The 23,921-nt window shown below is 38.7% G+C and overlaps 2 protein-coding genes across 2 annotated transcripts; both read left to right on the forward strand.

The window, feature by feature from the left end:
* The first annotated feature begins 431 nt into the window (after window positions 1–431).
* Window positions 432–1,479, forward strand: LOC125396288 (vomeronasal type-1 receptor 4-like). The gene has a single exon (XM_048428135.3). The coding sequence runs from the start codon at window positions 541–543 to the stop codon at window positions 1,477–1,479; it is 939 nt and encodes a 312-aa protein (XP_048284092.3). The 5' UTR covers window positions 432–540.
* Window positions 1,480–19,955: 18,476 nt separating this feature from the next.
* Window positions 19,956–23,243, forward strand: LOC148119817 (vomeronasal type-1 receptor 4-like). The gene is made up of 2 exons (XM_087896684.1): window positions 19,956–19,974; window positions 22,291–23,243. The coding sequence occupies exon 2, from the start codon at window positions 22,305–22,307 to the stop codon at window positions 23,241–23,243; it is 939 nt and encodes a 312-aa protein (XP_087752810.1). The 5' UTR covers window positions 19,956–19,974; window positions 22,291–22,304.
* The last annotated feature ends 678 nt before the right edge of the window (window positions 23,244–23,921 follow it).

Raw genomic sequence — 23,921 nt, forward strand, 5'->3', positions numbered from 1 at the left:
CAAAATTTAAGTTATAAGGCTTTGAAGCCAGATGCAAATCTAGAAACTGTTACACTAATTAAGAGGAAAATAAAAAAAGAGAGAGAGAGAGAAAAAAGAAGAATTTTGTTAGGGAAATTTGCAGCTCAATTCATTTATGATGAGAGTTAACTATCTCAGTCCATGCATGTGGACAGGCAGACAGACAAACACACACACACACACACACACACACACACACACACACACACACAAATACACATTTTAACAAGTCAATTTTGCTAGTATAGAGCTCAAACATATCTCCTTTAAAACATTAGAGTTTTATTCCAATTACCAACCTCCCCTGTCAGAGCACACACATAACTCAGAGTCCACAGGGACGAGGAGGAGCTCAGGGACCCAGTCTACAGCAGCACATGTGTCCATCACTGACTCTCGTACACCAGAAAATGCTATTATGCAAAATGTTTTTTCAGGTAAATGTCTAGCATTACTGATGCTTTATGGAAAAAACTGTTTGTATTCTGAATACAAGATTTTCTATCCAGAAAGGAAGAAATGCTTTTGAAATTTATTAAGCAAATAGTTTTCCTCTTCATGACTGTGTTTGGCACTCTGGGAAACATTTATATTTCTGTGAATTATATGTTCAGTTGGTTCGGAGGCCCAGAGAAGAAACCCATACACCTTATTCTCATCCACTTGGCTTTTACAAACATCATAATGCTTCTTGCAAAAGGATTGCCAAAGCCAATGGCAGCTTTTGGTTTGAGAAACTTCCTAGATGACATAGGATGCAAGATCCTCATTTACCTGTCAAGGGTGGCCCGTGGGGTCTCCATCTGCACCAGCGGTCTCCTCACTGTGGTCCAGGCCATCATCATCAGTCCCAGAGCATCTGGGTGGAGGAGGCTCAGACCAAAGTCTGCATGGCACATCCTTCCATTCTTTTCATTCTTTTGGGTACTCAATGCTTTAATAGGTATGAACCTAATTCATTCCGTCACAAGTACAAGCCTAAATATATCACAGTTTAAGAGTGAAAACAATTATTGCTATTTTATGCAAGAAAGTCAAAAAACAAAATGGATTGTTCTCCCTCTCATGGTCCTGAGAGATGCTGTGTTTCAGGGAGCCATGGGAGCAGCCAGTGGCTACATGGTACTTCTTCTCCACAAGCACCACCAGCATGTCCTCTACCTTCAGAACTCCAAGCGTCTCTACAAAACTCCCCCTGAGCTGAGAGCTGCTCAGAGTGTCCTCCTTCTGATGCTCTGTTTTGTTTTCTTCTATTGGGCTGACTGTGCTTTTTCTCTACTTTTAAGTCTCTCTTTAGTGGACAATTCCTTGATGGTAAATATTAAAAAATTTCTGGCACTTGGTTATGCAACTTTTAGCCCCCTTGTGTTGATTCACAGGGAAGAACTTCTGCCTGAGTGTTGGCATGCCCAGTGGGAAAAATTGAGAAACTATCTCTTCTATTTTTCTATTAGATGATTGTGAAAGAGCTCTCAGTTATGTAATATTGTGGGTAAGACAAAATTTTCACAAATCAGCTTAAGTATGTGTTTATTCTTAGACTGTCTTCCTGGTGACTCAGCCTTGACTTGAGAAAGATATCTTTGTAAATTACAGTGATAATTGAAACCTTATTCTCCACTTTTCCTCTTTCTGGAAGGGAATTTTTTTAATAATTCCTATATTTGTACTGTGTATCGATAATTTACCAGCATTATTTCTTGTAGCGTACCCATGCCTGGTGCCAGTAAAAGGTAGAAGAGATTATCAAATGTCCTGTGACTGACTGGAATCAGAAACTTTGTTATACACAAAAGTGTGGTTGCTAGAAATTGAACCTGGGTCCTCTGGAAGACAAGCTAGTGCTCTCAACTACTGAGCCATGTCTCCAGCACAGAGAGAATGGTCTTAATTATATTTTGTAAACTGATTTTCCTATTACCGTTACTGGAAGCACACAGATGAATTTGTGTAAAAGGACACCGTGTATTGGTTTTCTGGCTGCCAGACCAGAATAATCACAGAGAAACTATACCAATCGCAACACTGTTTCCCTGATGGCTCAGCTGGACTTCTAGCTAGCTCTTACATCTTAAATTTATCCATTTCTATCAGTAACCATGATGGTGCGTCCTTCTAGTACTGTTCTGGTGTCTTTTTCCTCCAGTAACTATATAGCAACTGCCTGACTCTGCCTTCTTTCTCCCTTCCTTCAGTTTAGTTTTCCCACGTAGCTCTATTCTGCCCTGCCATTGAACAAAGCTGCTTCTTTTAAAACCAATAGTAATAAAACATATTCACAGAATACAGAGGGGAATTTCCAGATCAAAACTGGCAAATTTTGTCAATTTCATAGTGATTTAATCATGTTATCCAAGGCAATCCATATCTTGTACCTGATACTGTACTTGCTAAATATTAGTTTAGCTATGATGCAGTTTTGAAATTCTTAAAAGTGTTTCCATCTGTAGAAAATATTTTACAGAATTGTGAAAAATGATATGAACTATGTCCACTTCCTGGAATCTCAATGCACCAGTCACAGATCTTAAAAGCACCGAGATGTTTTGGTGGTGTTGTATTATGAAGGTTCTCTGCAGAAGTGAAGATTGTCAATATGGGGTAAACTGGATAAGGAATACACGGAGAAGTTTCATTTTATCCATCTATAGTTTGTATGTTGATTAAAAAATGTGGATTTGCCTTTTTGCAAAATTAATAAGTAGTGTGACTGAAACAGACTGAGGCTTGTTAGCAGCTGCCCCCTGTTAATGTCTGGTTGCTCTCCACAACACTATCCAGCTGTTTGTCATCAAAGACCTGCAAAAGGATCTCATTCTACATCCGTTTAAGTGAAGGATTTACTGCTTGATTTCTTAAATTACATTCACACAATAAGATATCGATATGGTTCTAACAATCTGATAGATGCATTGTGAAAAATAATAATTGATATATTCATTGATCAGAAAATTGTAGAATCACTAAAGGTAGTTTTATGCCTTATTTGTAAAAATTGTTCTGTCATGTCTGACTAAACATCTGTTACATTTTGGGTGTATCATGGCTGTACTTTATAATGACGTTTACATTTTTATATTTTGCTTGGTTGCACTGTATATACAAAACATTAAAGTAAGTGATGTGTATTGTATTGTGCTACATATTATTAAATAACATGTTCTTCCACTATAAGAATTTATTTTATGTATGTGTCTGTGTGAGTGTGTGTCACATTTGTACAGTTCACCACACAAACTGGAAGAGGGCACTGACCACAGGGAGCGAGAGCTACAGGCAGTCATGAGTCCTAGATGTGAGTGCTGGGTAAGGAACCAGGATCCTCTGCAGGTCCTACAGCAGGTCTCCTAACCATCCCTCCAGCTCCTTCTCACATTTCTCACGTAGTGTGACATGTTTGTCGGGAACATCTACTACTTCTCTGAGTCTCACCCTCTTCTGTTACAGCTGTTTTTCAGAAACTGACATGAAAGGTGAGGCTAACACTTTCATGTCATTTGACTCAAAAGGAAGCAATATGAGAACATGGAGAAAGAGTGGAGGAAGTTGTGTTGAACCTGGGTAATGGAGACAGTGTTCACCATTAAGAATAGAGAGGGCTATGGAGCGATACCTTAGTGGGTAAAAGCACCTGCCAAAAGGTCAGGCAATTTGATCTATCTCTGATGAAGAAAACTGACTCCCACATGTTGTCTTCTGACCACCACTTTCATGCTGAGACATACACACTTGAACGCACCATGAAAACTTTAATTTAAAATAAAAAAAAACAGACAGGAGATACATAACAGTTGACAGAGCATGAACTAGGATGGTCTGGTCTCTGAGTGGTATATAGAGTTGCTATTGTGAATTTTTCCCTGAAAAAACAGTAGATTGGAAAAAATTTAAAATAAAAGCTTTATCATAACATAAATTAAAATTTAATATATGGTGAAAATTTAAAATATATAGAGGATAGTAAAGGAAACCTGAATATTAGATTCAATTATGTCCTTCAGGTAAAGCACATGAGATTGGACACATGAATTAGTATAAATGACTTCATCATTTCGTTAAGCTGGACAGATTTCTCATCACTAGCAACGATGTGTGCTACATAATGATAAATTATATAAGTCAGCTGCATATACACAATTACCACGTAATTTTACTAATAAGTGGAATCTGATAGAACAGAGAATAGAACCTTCAAAGTGTGGTGTATACCCTACAGCCCTCAGAAACTGCCTCCATTTGTAAACCTGCTGGTGGCTGCTTCCTTCTTATAACCAGGAATATGAAGGCGTGGCTACTCAGATCTTTACAGTTTTCACCTTCAAATTCTTCCTGTCATGTGACTTTTCCTAGGAAGAAATTAAGAAAATTGTTTACCCCTGTTAGGGTAAAAACTGTGCAAGGAATTGTTTCCATCTATGTTGAGTTGAGTGTACCTGATTACTTGGATTACCAGAATACATTGTAGTTTATAGGGCATAGGAGACTCAAATGTACCGGCATGACCTCCTACACACTCCCGAAGCCAACAGTAGCTTTGGCAGGAAGAATGGAGACTGGAACCTTAGGTGAAGCTGTGGAAACGGCCTCCATGTCCCCATGAGATTCTAACCATCTCATTACCAGTACCATCGAACATGCTGCCACTCTACTGTGCCAAGCATATTCTGTGGGTCTTACCACAGCTTCATGGTGGCCAATGGCCATGGATTGGCTAGTTTGATCAACTTAAGGCAAGCTAGAGTTGAAAGGAAGAAACCTCCATTGAGAAAAAACACCATTATAAGATCAAAATGTTGGGTATTTTCTTAATTGCTGGTTAGTGGGGGAGTTCCAAACCCTTTGTGAGTAGTGCCACTCTTGGGCAAATGGTCCTGGATTCTATACAAATTAGACCAAGCAACCATGGTGAACAATCCCATAAGCAGCACCCCTCCATAACCCCTGCATCAGCTCGTGCCCTCAGGTTCCTGCACTAGGTGAGTTCCTGTCCTGATGCCTTGATGATAAATAGTGATGTGGAAGTGTAAACCAAACAATCCCTTCGCTCCATTAAAGAACATGACCCAGGAATGGAGTAGTTTGAGAGTTCTGAGTGCTTGTGTGATGCCGCAGGGCGATTGGTAATGAAAAATCCCCAGACTATCTTAATACAAAATATACAGCTTTAATAAACAGAAGTAAGACTACAACAGCTTACACCAGGATTCAAAAGATCCGTCCAGGCGCAGGAGCCAGACGAAAGAGAGCTAGCTAGCGCGCTTGCTAGGTTTATAGGCAGGCTTTAGCCTAAGGGCGGCACGCCCCTAAAACAGAATGTGATTGACTGAACTCCCCTATCACTTGTGGAAACACCCCAAGAAAACAGGACAAAAATCTTCTCTCTCGGTATCTCCAAATCACAGAAATTTTCTTGGACTGTGTTTCGACACTCCGTCCAGGCATAGCAGAAAGGAGTGGTTTATGTCAGATTGCCTCTTATTGCTTGTTATCAATATTCACTTAAATGTTTAAAAAGTCCTTTGTGGGCTTCTGTGAAGAACTTGATTTTGTTATGCTTAGCTTGTCTTTGCCATTGTATATGGACTGACCTCATATGAACTTTCTTACCCTCAGAGTACAACTTGTCTGCTGCTCTGAATAAAATTGGCGGTTGCATGAGACTCCAGTCTACCTCATTCTTCCAGGTCCCACTACCTCTGGAGGGTGACAAGTGGTGCCTGAAAAGGGACCTGAAGTTGGCTATGAAATCAGAGAGTGGGGACCCTCACGGAAGGAGAAGAGTGAGAATAATGGGCAGATAGCAGGGAAGGTTTTGTCTTACGTTGAGTGTGTGTTTCACTTTTTAAAGAAAAAAGGAGCACTACTATAAAAAACACCAAGTTGTTTGTGAGTACAAGCCCTGATTTTCAGAAGAAAGAAATTTAAATGAGGAAGTATGGGACAGAGTCCCAAAAACACACTGCAAAGATACATAAATAAGGTAAAAAGATTCCCGTTCAATTCTGGGTCACTTGGACATTAATCTGGATGGATATAAAAATCTTTAGGGAAGATAAGGATGTTATTAACCATGAGAAAGAGATGGTTAATTTCTTCTATGGCTATAAGCTGGATGATGAAACCTTTTTTAATTAGATTTTTTTAAAAAAAAATACCAATACAAATTCCCACTCCCTCACCTCCTCCCATTTCCTCCACACACCCTCCCACCCCCTCAATCCTCAGAAAGGGTAAAGCATTTTGCTTTATGGAATGTCCAAGGCCCTCCTACTACATCTAGGCTGGGCACGGTATCCATCCAAAGAGAATAGGATCTCAAAATCCAGTACATGCAGTAGAAATAATCCCAGTGCCACTACCAGTGGCTCCTCAGTCTCCCCCAGTCATACAACTGTCAACCACATTCAGAGGGACTATTTTGGTCCTATGATTGTTCCTTCCCAGTACAGCTGGAGTTGGTGAGCTCCCATTAGCTCAGGCAAACTGTGTCAGTGGATGAATTCCTCATGATCTTGACCTCTTTGTTAATATTCTCATTCCTTCCACTCTTGAACTGGACCTTGGGAGCTCACTTCAGTGCTCCGATGTGGGACTCTGCCTTTATTCCCATCTGTTGTTGGATGAAGGTTCTATTTAAGATAGTCATCAGTCTGAATACAGGGCAAGGCCAGTTGGGCACCCTCTCCTCTATTGTTTAGGGTCTTAGCTGGGGTCATCTTTGTGGTTTTCTCGAAATTTTTCTAGAGCCAGGTTTCTTGCTAACCCAATAATGGCTCCCCATTCAAGATATCTCTTTCCTTGCTCTTATATCTGTCCTTCCTCCATCTTGACTATCCCATTCCCTCAAGTTCTCCTTAACCTCCTCATCTCCCCTCTGCCACCAAGCTCCCAATTTTGTCAGGTGATCATGTCTGTTTCCAATTTCCAGTGGGTCTATATGTTTTTGTGTTTACCTTATTATTTAGCTTTTCTAGGATCATGAACTATAGGCTCATTTTCCTTTGTTTATAGCTAGTATCCACTTATGAGTGAGTACATACCATATTCATTTTATGGGGGTCTGGGTTACCTCACTCAGGATAGTGTTTTCTACTTTTTCTACCTTTTTTTTATTGATTTTTATTGAGTTCTATATTATTCTCTGCTCCTTTCCCTGCCTCTCCCCTCTTCTTCAACCCTGTCCTAAGGTCCCCATGCTCTCAATATACTCAGGAGATCTTATCTTTCCTACTACCCACGTAGATTAGAGCTATGTATATCTCTCTTAGGGTCCTCATTGTTGTCAAGGTTCTCTGGGATTGTGATTTGTGGGCTGGTTTTCTTTAATTTCTGTTCAAAAGCCACTTATGAGTGAGTACAATTGCTTTTCTGGATATGGGTTACCTCACTCAAAATGATGTTTCTTAACTCTATCCATTAGCCTGCAAAATTCAAGATGTCGTTATTTTTTTCTGCTGTGTAGTACTCCATTGTGTAAATGTACCACATTTTCCTTATCCATTCTTCGGTCAAGGGGCACTTAGGTTGTCTCCAGGTTCTGCTATGACAAACAATATTGCTATGAACATAGTTGAGCTCATGTCCTTGTGGCACAATTGAGCATTCTTTGGATATATACCCAAAAGTGGTATTGCTGGGTCTTGAGGAAGGCTGTTTCCTAATTTTCTGAGAAATTGCCACACTGACATCTCAAGGGGCCGTACCAGCCTTCATTCCTACCAACAATGCAGGAGTGTTCCCTTTACCCTACAACATCTCCAGCATAAGTTGCCATCTATGCTTTTTTCTATCTTAGCCATTCATACAAGTGTAAGATGGGATCTCAGAGTTGTTTTAATTTGCATTTCTCTGATGATTAAGGATGCTGAACATTTCCTTAAGTGCCTTTCAGCCATTTTAGATTCCTCTGTTGAGAATCCTCTGTTTAAGTCTGTACTCCATATTTTATTGGATTATTTGTTCTTTTGATGACCAATTTCTTGAGATTTTTGTATATTTTGGAGATCAGCTGTCTGTCTCATGTGGGGTTAGTGAATATCTTTTCCCATTCTGTAGGCTGTCATTTTGTCTCATTGAACATGTCCTTGTTTTACAGAAGGTTTGAAGTTTCAGGGGGTTCCACTTATTAATTGTTTCTCTCAATGCCAGTGCTACTTGGGTTATATTTAGGAAGTGTTCTCCTGTGCCAATGCATTCAAGTGTACTCCCCACTTTCTCTTCTATAAAGTTCAGTGAAGCTCGCTTTATTTTGAGGTCTTTGATCTATTTGGACTTGAGTTTTGTGCATGGTGATAGATACAGATCTATTTTCATTCTTCTACATGTTGATATCCAGTTTGCCAGCACCATTTGTTAAATATGTTTTCTTTTTTCCATTTTATTTTTTTTCTTCTTTGTCAAAAATCAGGTGTTACAAGGCGTGTGGGTCTTTAATTCGGTTCCATTAGTCCTCCTGTTTGTTTTTATGCCAATACTAGGCTGTTTTCAGTATTGTAGCTGTGTAGCAGATTTTGAAGTGAGGGATTGTGGTACCTCCAGAAGTTCTTTTATTGTACAGGATTGTTTTGGCTATCCTGGGGTTTTTGCTTTTCCATATGAAGTTGAGTATTGTTCTTTCGTGGTCTGTGCAGAATTTTGCTGTAAACATTCAATGGCATTGCATTGAATGTGTAGGTCACTTTTGGTAATATTGCCATTTTTACTATGTTAACTCTACCTATCCATGATCATGAAAGATCTTTCCACTTTCTGGAGTCTTCTTCATTGAAGAAGTCTTTCTTCAATGATTTGAAGTTCTTGTCATACAAGTCTTCCACTTGTGTTGTCTGGGTTTTGTCCTGCCTGGTTTTTGTCCTCCCAACAGGTTCCATAGCCATTTAGCCCCAAAGAAATCACATAGAGATCTATATTAATGATAAATTGATTGGTCCATTAGCTCAGGCTTCTTATTAACTCTTATAACTTACATGAACCTATTATTCTTATCTATGTTAGCCACATGGGTCAGTACCTTTTTCAGCAGGGCAATCACATCTTCCTTCCTTTGTGGTTAGGACAGAACTGGGAAGGAATGGGCTTCCTCCTTTCCCGAATTCTTCTGTTCTCATTGACCTGCCTCTACTTCCTGTCTGGTTGTCCTGCCTATACTTCCTGTCTGGCTGCCTGGCTACTGGCCAATCAGCATTTATTTAAAACATAATTGACAGAATATAGACAATTGTCCTGCACCATACTTGTTTACTAAGAGTTACTCCAAGATATTTTATGTTATTTGTGGCTATTGTGAAGGCTGATGTTTCTCTGATTTCTTTCCCAGCCCTTTTATCATCTGTGTACAGGAGGGCTACTGATTTTTTTGAGTTAATCTTGTATGCTGCCACATTACTGAAAGTGTTTATGAGTTGTGGCAGTTTCTTGGTAGAATTTTTGGGGTTGCTTATGTAAATTATCATATCATCAGTCAATAATTAGAATTTGATTTCTTCTTTTCTGATTTTTATCCCCTTGATCTCTTTTTGGTGTCTTATTGCTCTAGCTAGGACCCCAATAACTATATTGAATAGATATGGAGAGAGTGAATAACCTTGTTTTGTTCCTGATTTCAGTGGGATGGCTGAGAGTTTTTCTCCATTTAGTTTGATATTGACTGTTGATTTGCTATATGCTGCATTTATTATGTTTAGGTATATTCCTTGTATCCCTTTCCAAGACTTTTATCATAAAGGGGTGTTGTGTTTTGTCGAAGGCTTTTTCAGCATCTAATAAGATGACAATTTGGTTTTTATTTTTCAGTTTGTTTAAATCGTGCATTTTGTTAACAGGGATTTGTATGTTGAACCATCCCTGCATCACTGGAATGAAGCCTACCTGATCATGGTGGATGATGATTCTGATGTGTTCATGGATTAGATTTGCAAGCATTTTTTTTTTTTTAGCAATTTTGCATCGATGTTCAAGAGTGAGATTGATCTGTGATTCTCTTTCTTAGTAATGTCTTTCTGTGGTTTGGGTATCAGGGTAATTACAGCCTCATAAAAAGAGTTTGGTAATGTTTCTTCTGTTTCTATTGTGTGGAATAATTTAGGAGTACTGGTATTGGTTCTTCTTTGAAAATCTTGTAGAATTCTGAGCTGAAACCATCTGTTCCTTGGATTTTGGGGGGGGGCGTTGGGAGAATTTTGATGACTTTTTCTATTTCTTCAGCAGTTATAGGTCTGTTTAATCTGCTTATTTGGTCTTGATTTAATTTTGGTAAGTGATATTTATCCAGAAAGTTGTCCATTTTCTTTAACTTTTCCAATTTTGTGGAGCACAGGCTTTTAAAATATGACATGATGATTTCCTCCATGTCTCTTGTTATATCTCCCTTTTCATTTCTGATTTTGTTAATTTGGATATTCTCTCTCTGCCTTTTGGCTAGCTTGCATAAAGTTTTGTCTATTTTGTTGATTTTCTCAAAGAACCAACTCTTCATCTCAGTGATTCTTTGTTTTCTTTTCTTTGTTTCTATTTTGTTGATTTCAACTCTCAATTTGATTATTTTTCTGTCATCTAGTTCTCTTGGGTGAGTTTGCTTCTTTTTGTGCTAAAGTTTTCAAATGTTCTGTTAACTCATTAGTGTGAGATTTTTCTAAATTCTTTATGTAGGCATATGGTGCTATGAATTTTCCTCTTAATACTGCTTTCATTGTGTCCCAGAAATCTGGGTATGTTGTGTGGTCATTTACATTAAATTTTAGGAAGTCTTTAATTTCTCCCTTTATTTCTTCCTTGACCCATTGATGATTCAGGTGAGCATTGTCTGATTTTCATGTGTTTGTGCGTTTTCTGCAAGTAGTATTGCTGTTGACTTCTAGTTTTAAACCATGGTGATCTGATAAGATACACATGGTTATTCCATTTTTTGTTTTTTTATTAATTAATTAATTTATTAAAAGTTTCCACCTCCTCCGCTCCTCCCATTTTTCTCCCACTTCCTTCACTCCCCCTCTCCCTCCTTCTCCAGTCCTAAGAGAAGTCAGGGTGCCCTGCCCTGTGGGAAGTCCAAGGCCCTCCCCCCTCCATCCCGGTCTTGGTAGGTGTGCATCCAAACGGACTAGGCTCCCAAAAAACCAGTACATGCAGTAGAATCAAAACCCAGTGCCATTATCATTGGCTTCTCAGTCAGCCCTCATTGTCAGCCACATTCAGAGAGTCTGGTCTGATCACATACTCGTTCATTCCCAGTCCAGCTGGCCTTGGTGAGCTTCCATTAGATCAGTCACACCGTCTCTGTAAGTGGACACACTCCTCCTGGTCCTGACTCCCTTGTTCATGTTCTCCCTCTTTCTGCTCTTCATCTGGGCCTTGAGAGCTCAGTCCATTGCTCCAATATGGATCTCTGTCTCTATCTCCATCCATCACCAGATGAAGGTTCTATGATAATATGCAAGATATTCATCAGTGTGGCTATGGGATTAGGCCAGTTTTATGCACAAAACTCAAGTCCAAATGGTTTAAAGACCTCAGTATAAATCTAACCACACTGAACCTGATAGAATAGAAAGTGGCAAGTAGTCTGCAACACATGGGCACAGGAGACCACTTTCTACATATAACTCCAGTAGCACAGACAATAAGAGCAACAATGAATAAATGGGACCTCCTGAAACTGAGAAGCTTCTGTAAAGCAAAGGATACTGTCATTAAGACCAAAAGGCAACCTACTGATTGGGAGAAGATCTTCACCAACCCCGCATCAGATAACGGTCTGATCTCCAAAATATATAAAGAACTCAAGAAACTAGACACTAAAACTCTAATTAACCCAATTAAAAAATGGGATACTGATCTGAACAGAGATTTCTCAACAGAAGTTCAAATGGCCAAAAACACTTAAGGTCATGTTCAACCTCCTTAGCTATCAGGGAAATGCAAATCAAAACAACTTTGATTTACCATCTTACACCTGTCAGGATGGCTGAAATAAAAAACACCAATGATAGCCAATGCTGAAGAAGATGTGGAGTAAGGGGAACACTCATCCATTGCTGGTGGTAATGCAAACTTGTGCAACCACTTTGGAAATCAGTGTGGCGGTTTCTCTGGATACTGGGAGTCAGTCTACCTCAGGAGCCAGTCATTCCACTCTTGGGAATACACCCAAGAGATACCCAATCATGTAACTTATTATTTCATTCCTTCACACTAAATGTCATATGGGACATGAAATGAATACTTTCTTGGCCTTATTCCCAAACCAATATTTACTCATCATAAAACTTAAGTGACATTTCTAATGCATATGTACACAAAGGCAGACACTCCATTTACATTCCATTCTAGTTCCTAAGAGGCTCTACCTGTCCCAGATGGAAAATGATATAAAGAAATATACAGTGCTAAGATTAGAAGTGATGACATCATTATTTTATTCTAGAAAAGAAAGCACCATTAGGTTGACATAGGAGATTAGTTCGAGGCTATGGCTCTTACTCTGTGCCCTGCATGATTGTGTCTCCATACATATAGGTGCAGTTGACACATACTAGAAGCTGAAAATGCTTCTTCTGGAAATTAAATGACAGCTTTTGAGGAAAACAAAATTTATGTCCTTTCTATTGAATGTGGAATCCAGGATCAGGGAAACTAAGTTGTACATTACATATGTCACAACAGACAAAAACAGTGGAAAAAAGGGTTTTTTGGTCAAAAGGGTCCATAGAATACCTAAACAATCAAGGCTATTTCCAGGCTTTTGCTGCTCACAAACTGACTGCAAGTCTGAATTGTTTAACACCTCACTTACAATATTAACTGAACTTGGAGATGTCAAATTGATGCCTACAAAGGAGCTTCATCCCTATGTTCCAGCATCTTTATTACAGGAAGGTACTCTGCATTCTGTCAAAAGAGAAACATACACACCAACCCAGGAACACACTCTTTATTTACAATGGCATACTTCCTGAAATACATGCTAGGACACTGGTAGCACAAATGTTGTGGCAGTAACCAATGCCACAAGACAAAATCCATGCTTGACACTGCTTGGTTAACCAAGAACCTGAGACTAAATGGCCCAGGGGCCTAGGGTAAAACCATATAATTCAGGTCTGAAAAGGAGGAAATGTAGAGATAAAATGACTCCTAATGACACTGTACTATAATCATAAATCAGAGTCTTGTAGTGCCATCATCAGAGAAGCTTCCTCCTGGAGCAGATGAGAACAAATACAGAAACACACAGCCAGATACTGCAGAGAGTGAGAGCCCTTGGAATACATAACCCTGACTAGGATGTCTCCATCAAATCCCTCCCCTCGATTGAAGAATGGATAAGGAAAATGTGGTACATTTACACAATGGAGTACTACACAGCAGAAAAAAATGACATCTTGAAGCTTGTAGGAAAATGGATGGAGTTAGAAAACATTATTTTGAGTGTGGTAACCCAGACCCAGAAAGACAATTATCACATATTCTCACTCATAGGTGGTTTTTAAACACAAAACAAAGAAAAACAGCCTATAAAACACAATCCCAGAGAACTTAGACAATAATGAGGACACTAAGAAGTACTTACATAGGTATAATCTACATGGGAAGTAGAAAAAGACAAGATCTCCTGAGTAAATTGGGAGCATGGGGACTTTGGGGGGAGGGTTGCAGGAAGAAAGGAGAGGCAGGAAGGGGAGCAAAGAAAAATGTAGAGCTCAAGAAAAATCAATAAAAAAATCAGTATCCCTCCTTTACACAGATGATAAATGGACTGAGAAAGAGAGAGAAACATCATCCTTCGCAATAGTCTCAAATAACATAAAATATCTTGAAGTAACTCTAATTAAAGAAGTGGACAACCTGAATGACAAGAATTTTAAATCTTTAAAGAAAAAAAAATGACGAAAACACCAGAAAATGGTAAGATCTCCCATGCTCTTGGGTAGGTAAAATTAACATAGCAATCTTACCAAAAACAATCTACAGTTTTAATGCAAAGCCCATTGTAATTCCAGAAAACTTCTTCACAGACCTCGAAAGAAAAGTACTCAACTTCATATGAAAAAGCAAAAAACCGAGGATAGCCCAAACAATCCTGTGCAATAAAAGAACTTCTGGAGGCATCACAGTCACTGACTTCGAACTTCACTAGAGAGCTACAGTACTGAAAACAGGCTGGTATTGGCATAAGAACAGACAGGAGGACCAATAGAACTAAATAGAAGATTCAGATATCAATCCTCACACCTAAGAAAACCTAATCTTTGACAAAGAAGCTAAAATATAAAATGGAAAAAGGAAAGCATATTCAACAAATGGTGCTGGCATAACTGGATATCAACATGTAGAAGAATCAAATCTATCCATATCTATCACCATGCACAAATCTCAGGTCCAAATGGATCAAAGACCTCAACATAAAATTACTGCACTGAACCTCATAAAAGAGAAAGTGGAAAGTGCACTTGAACACACTGACCACAGGAAATCACTTCCTAATATAACCCCAATAGCACAGACACTGAGAGAAACAATCAATAAATCGGACCTTCTGAAACTGAATAGCTTCTGTAAAGCAAAGGACATGGTCACAAGACAAAATGACAGCCTACAGAATGGGAAAAGATCTTTACCAACCCCACATCACACAGAGGACTGATCTCCAAAATATACAAAGAACTCAAGAAATTGGTCATCAGAAGAACAAATAATCCAATAAAAAATGGAGTACAGACTTAAACAGAGAACTCTTAACAGAGGAATCTGAAATGGCTGAAAGACAATTAAGGAAATACTCAACATCCTTAGTCATCAGAGAAATGCAAATCTAAACAACCCTGAGATTCTACCTTACACCTCTAAGAATAAAGGGAACACTTCTCCATTGCTGGTGGAAGTTCAAACTGGTACACCTGCTTTGGAAATCAGTATGGCGATTTCTCAGAAAATTTGGAAAAAACATACCTAAAGACCCAGCCATACCACTTTTGGGTATATGCCCAAAGTATGCTCAATCATACCACAAGGACATGTGCTCAACTATGTTCATAGCAGCATTGTTTGTCATAGGCAGAACCTGGAAACAAACTAAATTTTCCTCAACTGAAGAATAGATTAAAAAAAATGAAATACGTTTACCCATTTGAGTACTACACAGCAGAAATAAAAATAATGACATCTTGAAATTTGCAGGCAAATGGATGGATTTAGAAAACACAATATTGAGTGTGGTAACCCAGACCCAGAAAGACAAATATCATATGTACTCACTTATAAGTGGCTTTTAGACATAAAGCAAAGGAAAACCAGCCTGCAGTTCACAAACCCAGAGAACCTAGATAACAAAGAGGACCCTAAGAGAGATATACGTGATTCTAATCTACATGGGAAGTAGAAAAAGACAAGATCTCCTGAGTAAATTTGGAGCATAAAGAACATAGAAGAGGCTAGAAAGGAATGGGGGGAGGAAGGGAAGGGAGTGGAGAAAAATATATAACTCAATAAAAAACACAATGTAGGAACTTAGGACTTAGGTGGTAGTAGTTATAGGGATAGTGTGATTTAACTAGATTTCCAATAAGCTAAGATAGAACCTGAAGATGGAAGTTTCTGTTCCACCTGGTTCCATAGTCATTCAGTCCCCAATAAATGCACAGAGCTTTATATTAATTGTAAACTGTTTGACCTTTTGCTCAGGCTTTTACTAACTAGCTCTTACAACTCAAACTAAGCCATCATTCCTCTCTATGTTTAGCCACGTGGCTTGTTTCCCTTTCTCAATAAGGCATTCTCATTTTGCTTCCTCTGCTTCTGGATGGTGAATGCATCTCTGTCTTACTTTTTCCAAAATTCTCCTGTTTTCTCCTAATTTCCTAACATTGCTACAGAGAAGGAGGAGAGAAAGGGAGAGTCTCTCTTTCTGGTTCAGAAAAACCATGAATAAATCCTGCTATTTTCACATGCTGTTTTCTAATTTCCTTAAAGAAGGGATGGTATTTATTTCTTATTTATTTATCTATTTATTTATTCCTTGCACTTTCCATTGCTCACATCTCTGGGAGTGGAGGGGCACAGGTGTGCGTTGAGGCCGTACACAGGCACATGTGTGCTCATCTGCCTGCGGGAGACTGAGGTTGGTGTCACCAGTCTTCCTCCATCTTCTACTTCACTGAGTCAGGATCTTTTAGTCAAACACAGGGCTCATCAACATGGCTAATCTCACTACCCAGCTTCCTCTAGGGATAGCAGGTCCCTGGCTTCTGAGGCTGGAATTATAGGCAAGCTGCCACCCACCAGGCATTTATATGAGGTGGCTCTCACATGTGGAAGCAAAGCACTTTAACTACTGAGCAATCTCTCCAGCCAGGGTTTATTAATGTAAGTTGCTCCCCTGTTACAATGGAATATTGTAAGCTGGCAATACAAAGTGGAGGTGACCAGTGACCCCAGCATGTCCTCTGTCTGCGGTGCTCAATTTTCTCTATGGAATTCCTCTATGGAAGCAGAATGAGGGACTTGCTTTTTGAGATTTTATTGTCTTTTACTAAATTAACTAGTCAGAGAAGTATAGGCTTTAAATTGTTTTATTTTCCTTTATGTTTTAAGGACAACAAAGTTAGAGGTTTCCCAAAAACAATAAAAACAGACAACAGAAGGAAGTATTCCTTGTTGGACCAGAGATATTATTTTAAAATTTTATTTATTATTACTATATTTTTAACATTAAAAACAAATTTAAATTCAAATATATTTGTAATATATTCTTCCCCTCCTCCAAGTACCTCCAGATCCTCTCTTCCTTTTTACCCACAAACTGCAAGCTCTTTCTCAAAAAAAAAAAACCAAAACCAAAAACCCAATACAAGAACAAACTCCCCAAAACAGAAAAAAACAAAATTAAAAAAATACACATCCAAAAAGCAAAACCCAACAAACTATAACCAAATAAAAGTACAAACACACATACACACACAAACACACACACAAAAAAAAGAAAGGAAAAACTGTAGAATCTAATTATGTGTTGCTCAACTGAATGTGAGGTCCTGGAGTGGTTGATATACCCAGTGTCAAGAAAACCGATTTTCCCTCTCCTAGCAAGTGTAAGTGACATTTCAGTCATTAACCTGTATCCCGGTGGCTAGTTTTCCATTCATTCATTTTCATAGAATACATATATACATATACATATATAATAAGAAAAACAAGGCTATCACATTGAAGTTAGAAAAGACAGGCAAATGAGAAGAAAGAACCTAAAAGATGGCACAAGAATCAGAGGCCTACTCATTCACACACTGAGGAATCTCATAAGAACTGGAAGCACACAGAGGACCTGGTGCAGACCCATGCAGCCCTGTGCTTTCTGCTTGAGTCTATTCATTCTTATGAGCTTTGCTCATGGTGATTTAGATTTTTTTTTTGGTGTCGTATATCTGCTCTGATGCTAATGCTTTTTCCACGTCCTTTTCTGTGGGAGTCTCTGAGCTCTGAGGGGAGGGATTTGATGGAGACATCCCATTTAGGACTGAATATTCCAAGGTCTCTCACTCTCTGTGTAGTGTCTGACTGTGGGTCTCTGTATTTGTTCCCATCTGCTGCAGGAGGGAGCTTCTCTGATGATGGATTAACAAGACACTGATTTATGAATATAGTACAATGTCATTAGGAGTCATTTTTATCACTACATTTCTCCTTGCAGTACTGGTAATATTTGGTTTTACCCTTTGTGGTTCTTGGTTAGCCAAGCAGTGTCAAACATGGGTTTCATCTTGTGGAGTTGGTTACTGCCACAAACTTTGTAATACCAGTGTCCTAGCAAATACTGCAGCAGTTTTTGTCTATGCCATTGTAGACAAAAGTTTGTGCCTGGGTTTCTCTTCTGAGAGCATGCAGAGAACCTTCCTGTAACAAAGACGTTGGAACATAGGGGTGAAGACTCATTGTAGGCATAGACTTGACATCTCCAACTTCAGTGAGTAGTGTACATGAGATGTTAAGCAATGAAGCCTTGGAGTCAGTTTCTGAGGAGCAACCTAGAATCTTGTCTTGGCAATAGCCTGGGTTGTTTGGGGATTCTATGGGGCACTTTGGCCAACAACCTTTTTTCCCTAATATCTGCCTACCATGCCATATGTAACATATAACTTAGTTTCCCTGTTCCTGGATTCCATTTTCAATAGAGAGGACAGATGTAGACAGAGACTGTTCATTTCCTGACCGCCCAGACCCGAAATCATAACTCAGAAACTATATTAATTACAACACTGCCTGGCCTATTAGCTCATTATATTTCTAGCTAACTCATATCTTAAATGAACCCATTTCTATTAGTCTGTGTATTGCCATGTGGTTGTAGCCTACTGGTAAGGCATCTGTCTCCTAGGGTGGCTCCATGGCTTCTCTTTGACTCAGCTGACTCTCTCTCTATCTTTCCCAGCCTGGCTATAATCTGTTAAACTATTGTTCAAAAGCAGCTTCTTTATTAACTAATGGCAATAAAACGTATTTACAGCATACAAAGGGAAATCCCACATCAGAGAAAATCTGGTTTACTCAAAAACTATCATTTCATAAATAGAAGAAGCATTTTTGGATTTTAATATGTGTAGAGCTGCACCTATATGTATGGAGACACCATCATGCAGGGCACAGAGTAAGAACCATGACTTAAAACTCATCTCCTATGTCAACCCAATGGTGCTTTTCTTCAAGAACGAAATAATGATGTTCTAATCTTAACTCTGTATATTTCTTTATGTCATTTTCCATCTGGGACAGGTACAGCCTCCTAGGAACTAGAATGGAATGTAAATTGAATGTCCACTCTTGTGTAAGCATAAGTTTTAGAAATATCACTGAAGTTTTATAATGAGTAAATATTGCTTTTCGAATAAGGTCAAGAAGGCATCATTTCAAGTCCCATATGGCATTTAATGTGAAGGAAATGAAAGAATCAGGAGAGTTCTGTACACAGAAACTTAGTTCATTTTCTCACCTCACATCCTTCCTCTCAAAAGAATTAATCCCTAATTAAGCTTGAAATAAGTTCTGAGCGAAACAGATGTAGTAATTATGAAAAGAAGGAAGCTGTACTTCAGGGACCAGGGCTCAGCAGAGGCCTTCCTTCCCCTGACACTGTGACAACATGAAACTTGAAGTGTGCAATACCTGGTAGAAGCCAAGAGCCCCACAAATCCCAACCTAACAGGTACAAATATGGCCTAACAAGTGTCACCTTCCCAGAGCTGCTCAAGATTCTGTCTGCACCACAGAGATTCAGGTGAGCGCATGGAGGTAAGATCTTTGCCGTGGAGATTTTCATTAAAGCAGAAGAAGTAATCCAAGGAGCAGGTTAGAGACTCTGAACCTCAAGACCTCCACTTTCCTTCTGGTTCTGGCTCCAGAAAGATCAAAGGAGACTAGTTCCTGGAGAAACAGAGATGGAACAGAAATGCTGAGGCCTTGCTATCCATTCTCAGGCAGGAGTATCCTGACAGAGCTCTGGCTGGGTCTTTGATTAAGGTTTCTTTCTTGTTTTTGTTTTTTTCTTAAAGGAATCACTAGTATATAGAAGATTTTCAGATGTCTGTAAAACTCTAGAGACAATAATGACACACTCGTGTAATGTCAGCGCTAGAGAGACTGAGGCAAGGTCATTGCTGCTCAGGGCTACCCTGGTTTACAATGCATGTCTCAAAAATAACAAGACACAAGAAAAGCAAGCAAACTTTCTTGTTTTAGTCACCATATATGCCAGCCTTGTGACTCCTACAGTATCCTTAGCTCTTGTGACATTGGCTCTTTTCACTTTTGGTACATTTCCACTTTTCAAGTACTGGCACATATGTCTTTTACAATGACATCATAACTTCTAATTTGAAGGTTTTCCTTCTGTATCCATCTTTAGTCTCTGCAGTTTATCACATTATATATATATATATATATATATATATATATATATATATATATATATATACCAACTATAGTCTTTTTATGCCTGGTGTATGTGGAGAAACTTAAACCAAATGAAAGAGTTATCATTACCATCTTGAGACGTTCTGCTATAATGGATCAAGGTTGTGAAATAGAACATCCTGAGATAGTTCATTTTAGTTTTATTCCAGTGCTAAGTAGTAAAGACAAATAATCTGTTTTGCTTTTGTTTGCTTGATTTTAGAAAACCTGATCGGATGTAATCTATCAGGTTATTGGGGTTTATTCCCAGACATGGGATTATCCACATAGCTAAAAACAAGTCTATCCTGTCTTTTAAATTAATTTCCTATAGCATTACTTAATATAATGTGGAAGATGAGTCATCTCTCCCTCCTCTGACAGTGCATTCCAGTAGAAGGAATCCCTTATTAGAAGATCAGAATCTGTTCTGAAATATGATTGAAACTTTTGGGGAAAAAAGAGAAGACTAGAAAAATAGGAATTACCAGAATATCAAACATTAAATGAACAGGAAAGTGTTAATATTTTCCATCAGTATTTAAGGTGAATTTTTGAAGGGATTTAACCTCTGACTAAACACTTAATTTTTATTCCAAATATATTGATGAATGATTATGTGCTTGGTATTAATGCCTGGAGCATATTTCATTATGTGCAAATATTTGAGTTGCTGTTGTGATTTCTAGGAAGTACTGATAATTCAGGCAACAATTACCCCTCTGTCAGAGGAGCAATTGAAAAACGATAACTGATATTTCTAAAGTCATGAAGCACCATAAACTTAAACCTGGGAGCACAGCTCAGTTTATGCAGGGCACAGGTGACATCATCAAGACACAGACATTTAAAACAATCTTGTGAATTTCACAGAATGAAGAGCAGTGTGGACAGAGGTAGTCCAAGTACTCAGAACCCATAAACTCATGAAACATGCGGACTCCTCTTCTTCTAGAAAAGTTGCTAATGGCTATTACAAATCCCTGAGAAATGTGAATGGAACTTTCAGTCATGAAGAATAGCATCCTGCCAAGAGCTAAAATTCTGGAATCAGCTCAGACTGTTGTAGAATAAAGCAGCTTGTTTGATAAATAAGTTGAAAAAAAAAAAACCAAGAGAAGAAGTACATTTCAAAACCATCTGACATAACTGCTGCTCGAAAATGCCACCATGACTTCCTTGAAGGGAGAATTCCTATTTATTCTAGTATGCCTAAACCTACTGTACTGTACATAGCCAATGCTGAGAACTCAGAAGTCATTAACTGCACTCATCTCACCAGAACACCTAACACCTCATTAATCCCTTTCTTCAATCCTCCTCATTTTCTCCCCTAGTGAAGAGCTGATTCCTGCTCCCTGAGATGCCCTGAGGTTACTCACTGGAGTCACAAATGTCCTGAATTCATTCACTAGAGTCACAGTTATCTGCTATGCCCTCTCTTAGGAAGCACTAAGGTGTTGTACTAGACACATTCCCTAGCTGCTACCAGGTGGATCCTTGAATTTTTCAGCATATCTTTTTATGACTCAGTTTTAATTGTCAGGTCCTATGTGGAAAAGTTTTACAATTTGACATGGCATTGAGGATTACTTAAAAAAAATAACCAGTAACGTGTATATGGAGTGAAGTCACAGAATGGTCAACAGAGTAACTTTTAAAATATTCATATAGAAACAAGTTATAAAGCTTCAAAGCCAAAGGAAAATCTAGAAATTATTATATTACTTGAGATGAAGAAAAGGAAGGAATATCAGACAAAGGAGCAGGCAGTGTGGAGGGTAAATTTAGCAGAGCTGAGAGATATTACAGGTGCTGACCCAGCAGGGTTTCCCAGTGTCTGTGTGATGTGGGGAAGGCAGACAGGGTCAGCATGAATCTTAGACTTTGGGAGTTGGGGGAGGGGAACTGAAATAGAATAAGAAGCAGAAAGAACTTTTGGATGGAGAACTTGGAGTTCAATTCAGCTATGCTGAGAGTTAACTAGGATAATACATGCATGCAATCAGACAGACAGACAGACAGACAGACACACACACAATCTGAAAAAGTCATTTTTACTAGTGTAGAACTAAAAAAAAATCTCCTTTAAAACTTTTGACTTTGAATAGCAATTACCAAACTAACCTATTAGAGTATACACAATATCCCAGAGTCCACAATGCAGGGAAAAGGAGGCAGTCAGGGATCTAATATGCACCATTATATGTGTCCATCGCTGCATCTTGCACACTAGAAATCAATACGGTGCAAAATGTGTTTTTCAGATCCACCTGTAGCAGTACTGACACTTTCTTGAAAAAGTCTTTGCATCCTGGACACAAAGTTTTCTACCTAGGAAGAAAGAAATGGTTTTGAATTTTATTAAGGAGACAATTTTTCTCTTAATGACTACGGTTGGCACTCTGGGTAATATTTCTGTTTCCGTGAATTATATGTGCAGCTGGTGGGGAGGTCCTAAGAAGAAACCCATCCACCTTATTCTCATCCACTTGGCCTTTGCAAACATCATAATCCTTCTTGTAAAAGGATTGCCAAAGACAATGGCAGCTTTTGGTTTGAGAAACTTGCTAGATGACAGAGTATGTAAAATCATTGTTTACTTGGAGAGGGTGGCCCGTGGGGTCTCCATCTGTACCAGCAGTCTCCTCACTGTGGTCCAGGCCATCATCATCAGTCCAGGAGCATCTGGGTGGAGGAGGCTCAGACCAAAGTCTGCATGGCACATCCTTCCATTCTTTTCATTCTTTTGGATACTCAATGCTTTAATAAGTGTGAACTTAATCTATTCCATCACAAGTACAAGCCGGAATATATCACAGTTTAAGAATAGTGACAACTATTGTTACTTAATGTTAGAAAGTAAGAAAATAAAGTGGATTGTTCTCCCTCTCATGGTCCTGAGAGATGCTGTGTTTCAGGGAGCCATGGGAGCGGCCAGTGGCTACATGGTACTTCTTCTCCACAGGCACCACCAGCATGTCCTCTACCTTCAGAACTCCAAGCTTCTCTACAGAACTCCCACTGAGCTTAGAGCTGCTCAGAGTGTCCTCCTTCTGATGCTCTGTTTTGTTTTCTTCTATTGGACTGACTGTGCTTTTTCTCTATTTTTAAGTCTCTCTTTAGGGAACAATTCCTTGATGGGAAATATTCAAGAATTTATACCCGTTGGTTATGCAACTTTTAGCCCCCTTGTGTTGATTCACAGGGATAGACTTCTGGCTGAGTGCTGGCATGCTCAGTGGGAGAATTCAAGAAACTATTTCTCCCATTTTTCTGTGCAATGAATGTGGATCAACTTTCAGTTCTACAATATTGTGCATAAGTCAAAATATCACAAAGTAGCATAAACTTGTCTTTATTCTCAGACTATCTTTCTAGAGCCTCGAGTCTTAAGTAGAGAGAAGGGGTGACCTTAGCAAAATAGAAACCTCATTCTCTTTATTGCCACACTTTGAAGGGACTTTATTCTTTAAACTTTTTCATATTTGTATTCATTCCTTGTGTATGAATAGTCATGTTTTATTTTTGCATATTTTGTGTGTGCTTGGTACCCCAGATGCTAGAAGATTCCATCAAATGGCTTGTTACTCATTGGAATAAGACTTATGGTTCTGAACCAAAGTATGTTTGTTAGAAATTGAACCTGGATCCTCAGCAAAACCAGATAGTACTCTTAAGTGAACCATCTCTCAAGCACGGAGAAGTTTTAATTAGGATTTGTAAAACTGATTTATTACTACCATGACTGGAAGCAAAAAGATGCATTTTGTAAATTTTATAAAAATTCAAGTGATTTAATTCTGTTAGTCCAAGAAATTCAATATCTGATACATGACACTGTTTTTGCTAAATTTTAGTACCACAAGGCTATTTTGGGAATCTTCAAAATGTCTGTCTATAAGATTCCATCCATTGAAAAGATTTTACAAAATTGAATTGTGAAAGGCTGACATGTCCTGTGC

The sequence above is a fragment of the Myodes glareolus genome, chromosome 14, assembly GCF_982192425.1.
Source record: "Myodes glareolus chromosome 14, mMyoGla1.1, whole genome shotgun sequence".
Taxonomy (NCBI): domain Eukaryota; kingdom Metazoa; phylum Chordata; class Mammalia; order Rodentia; family Cricetidae; genus Myodes; species Myodes glareolus.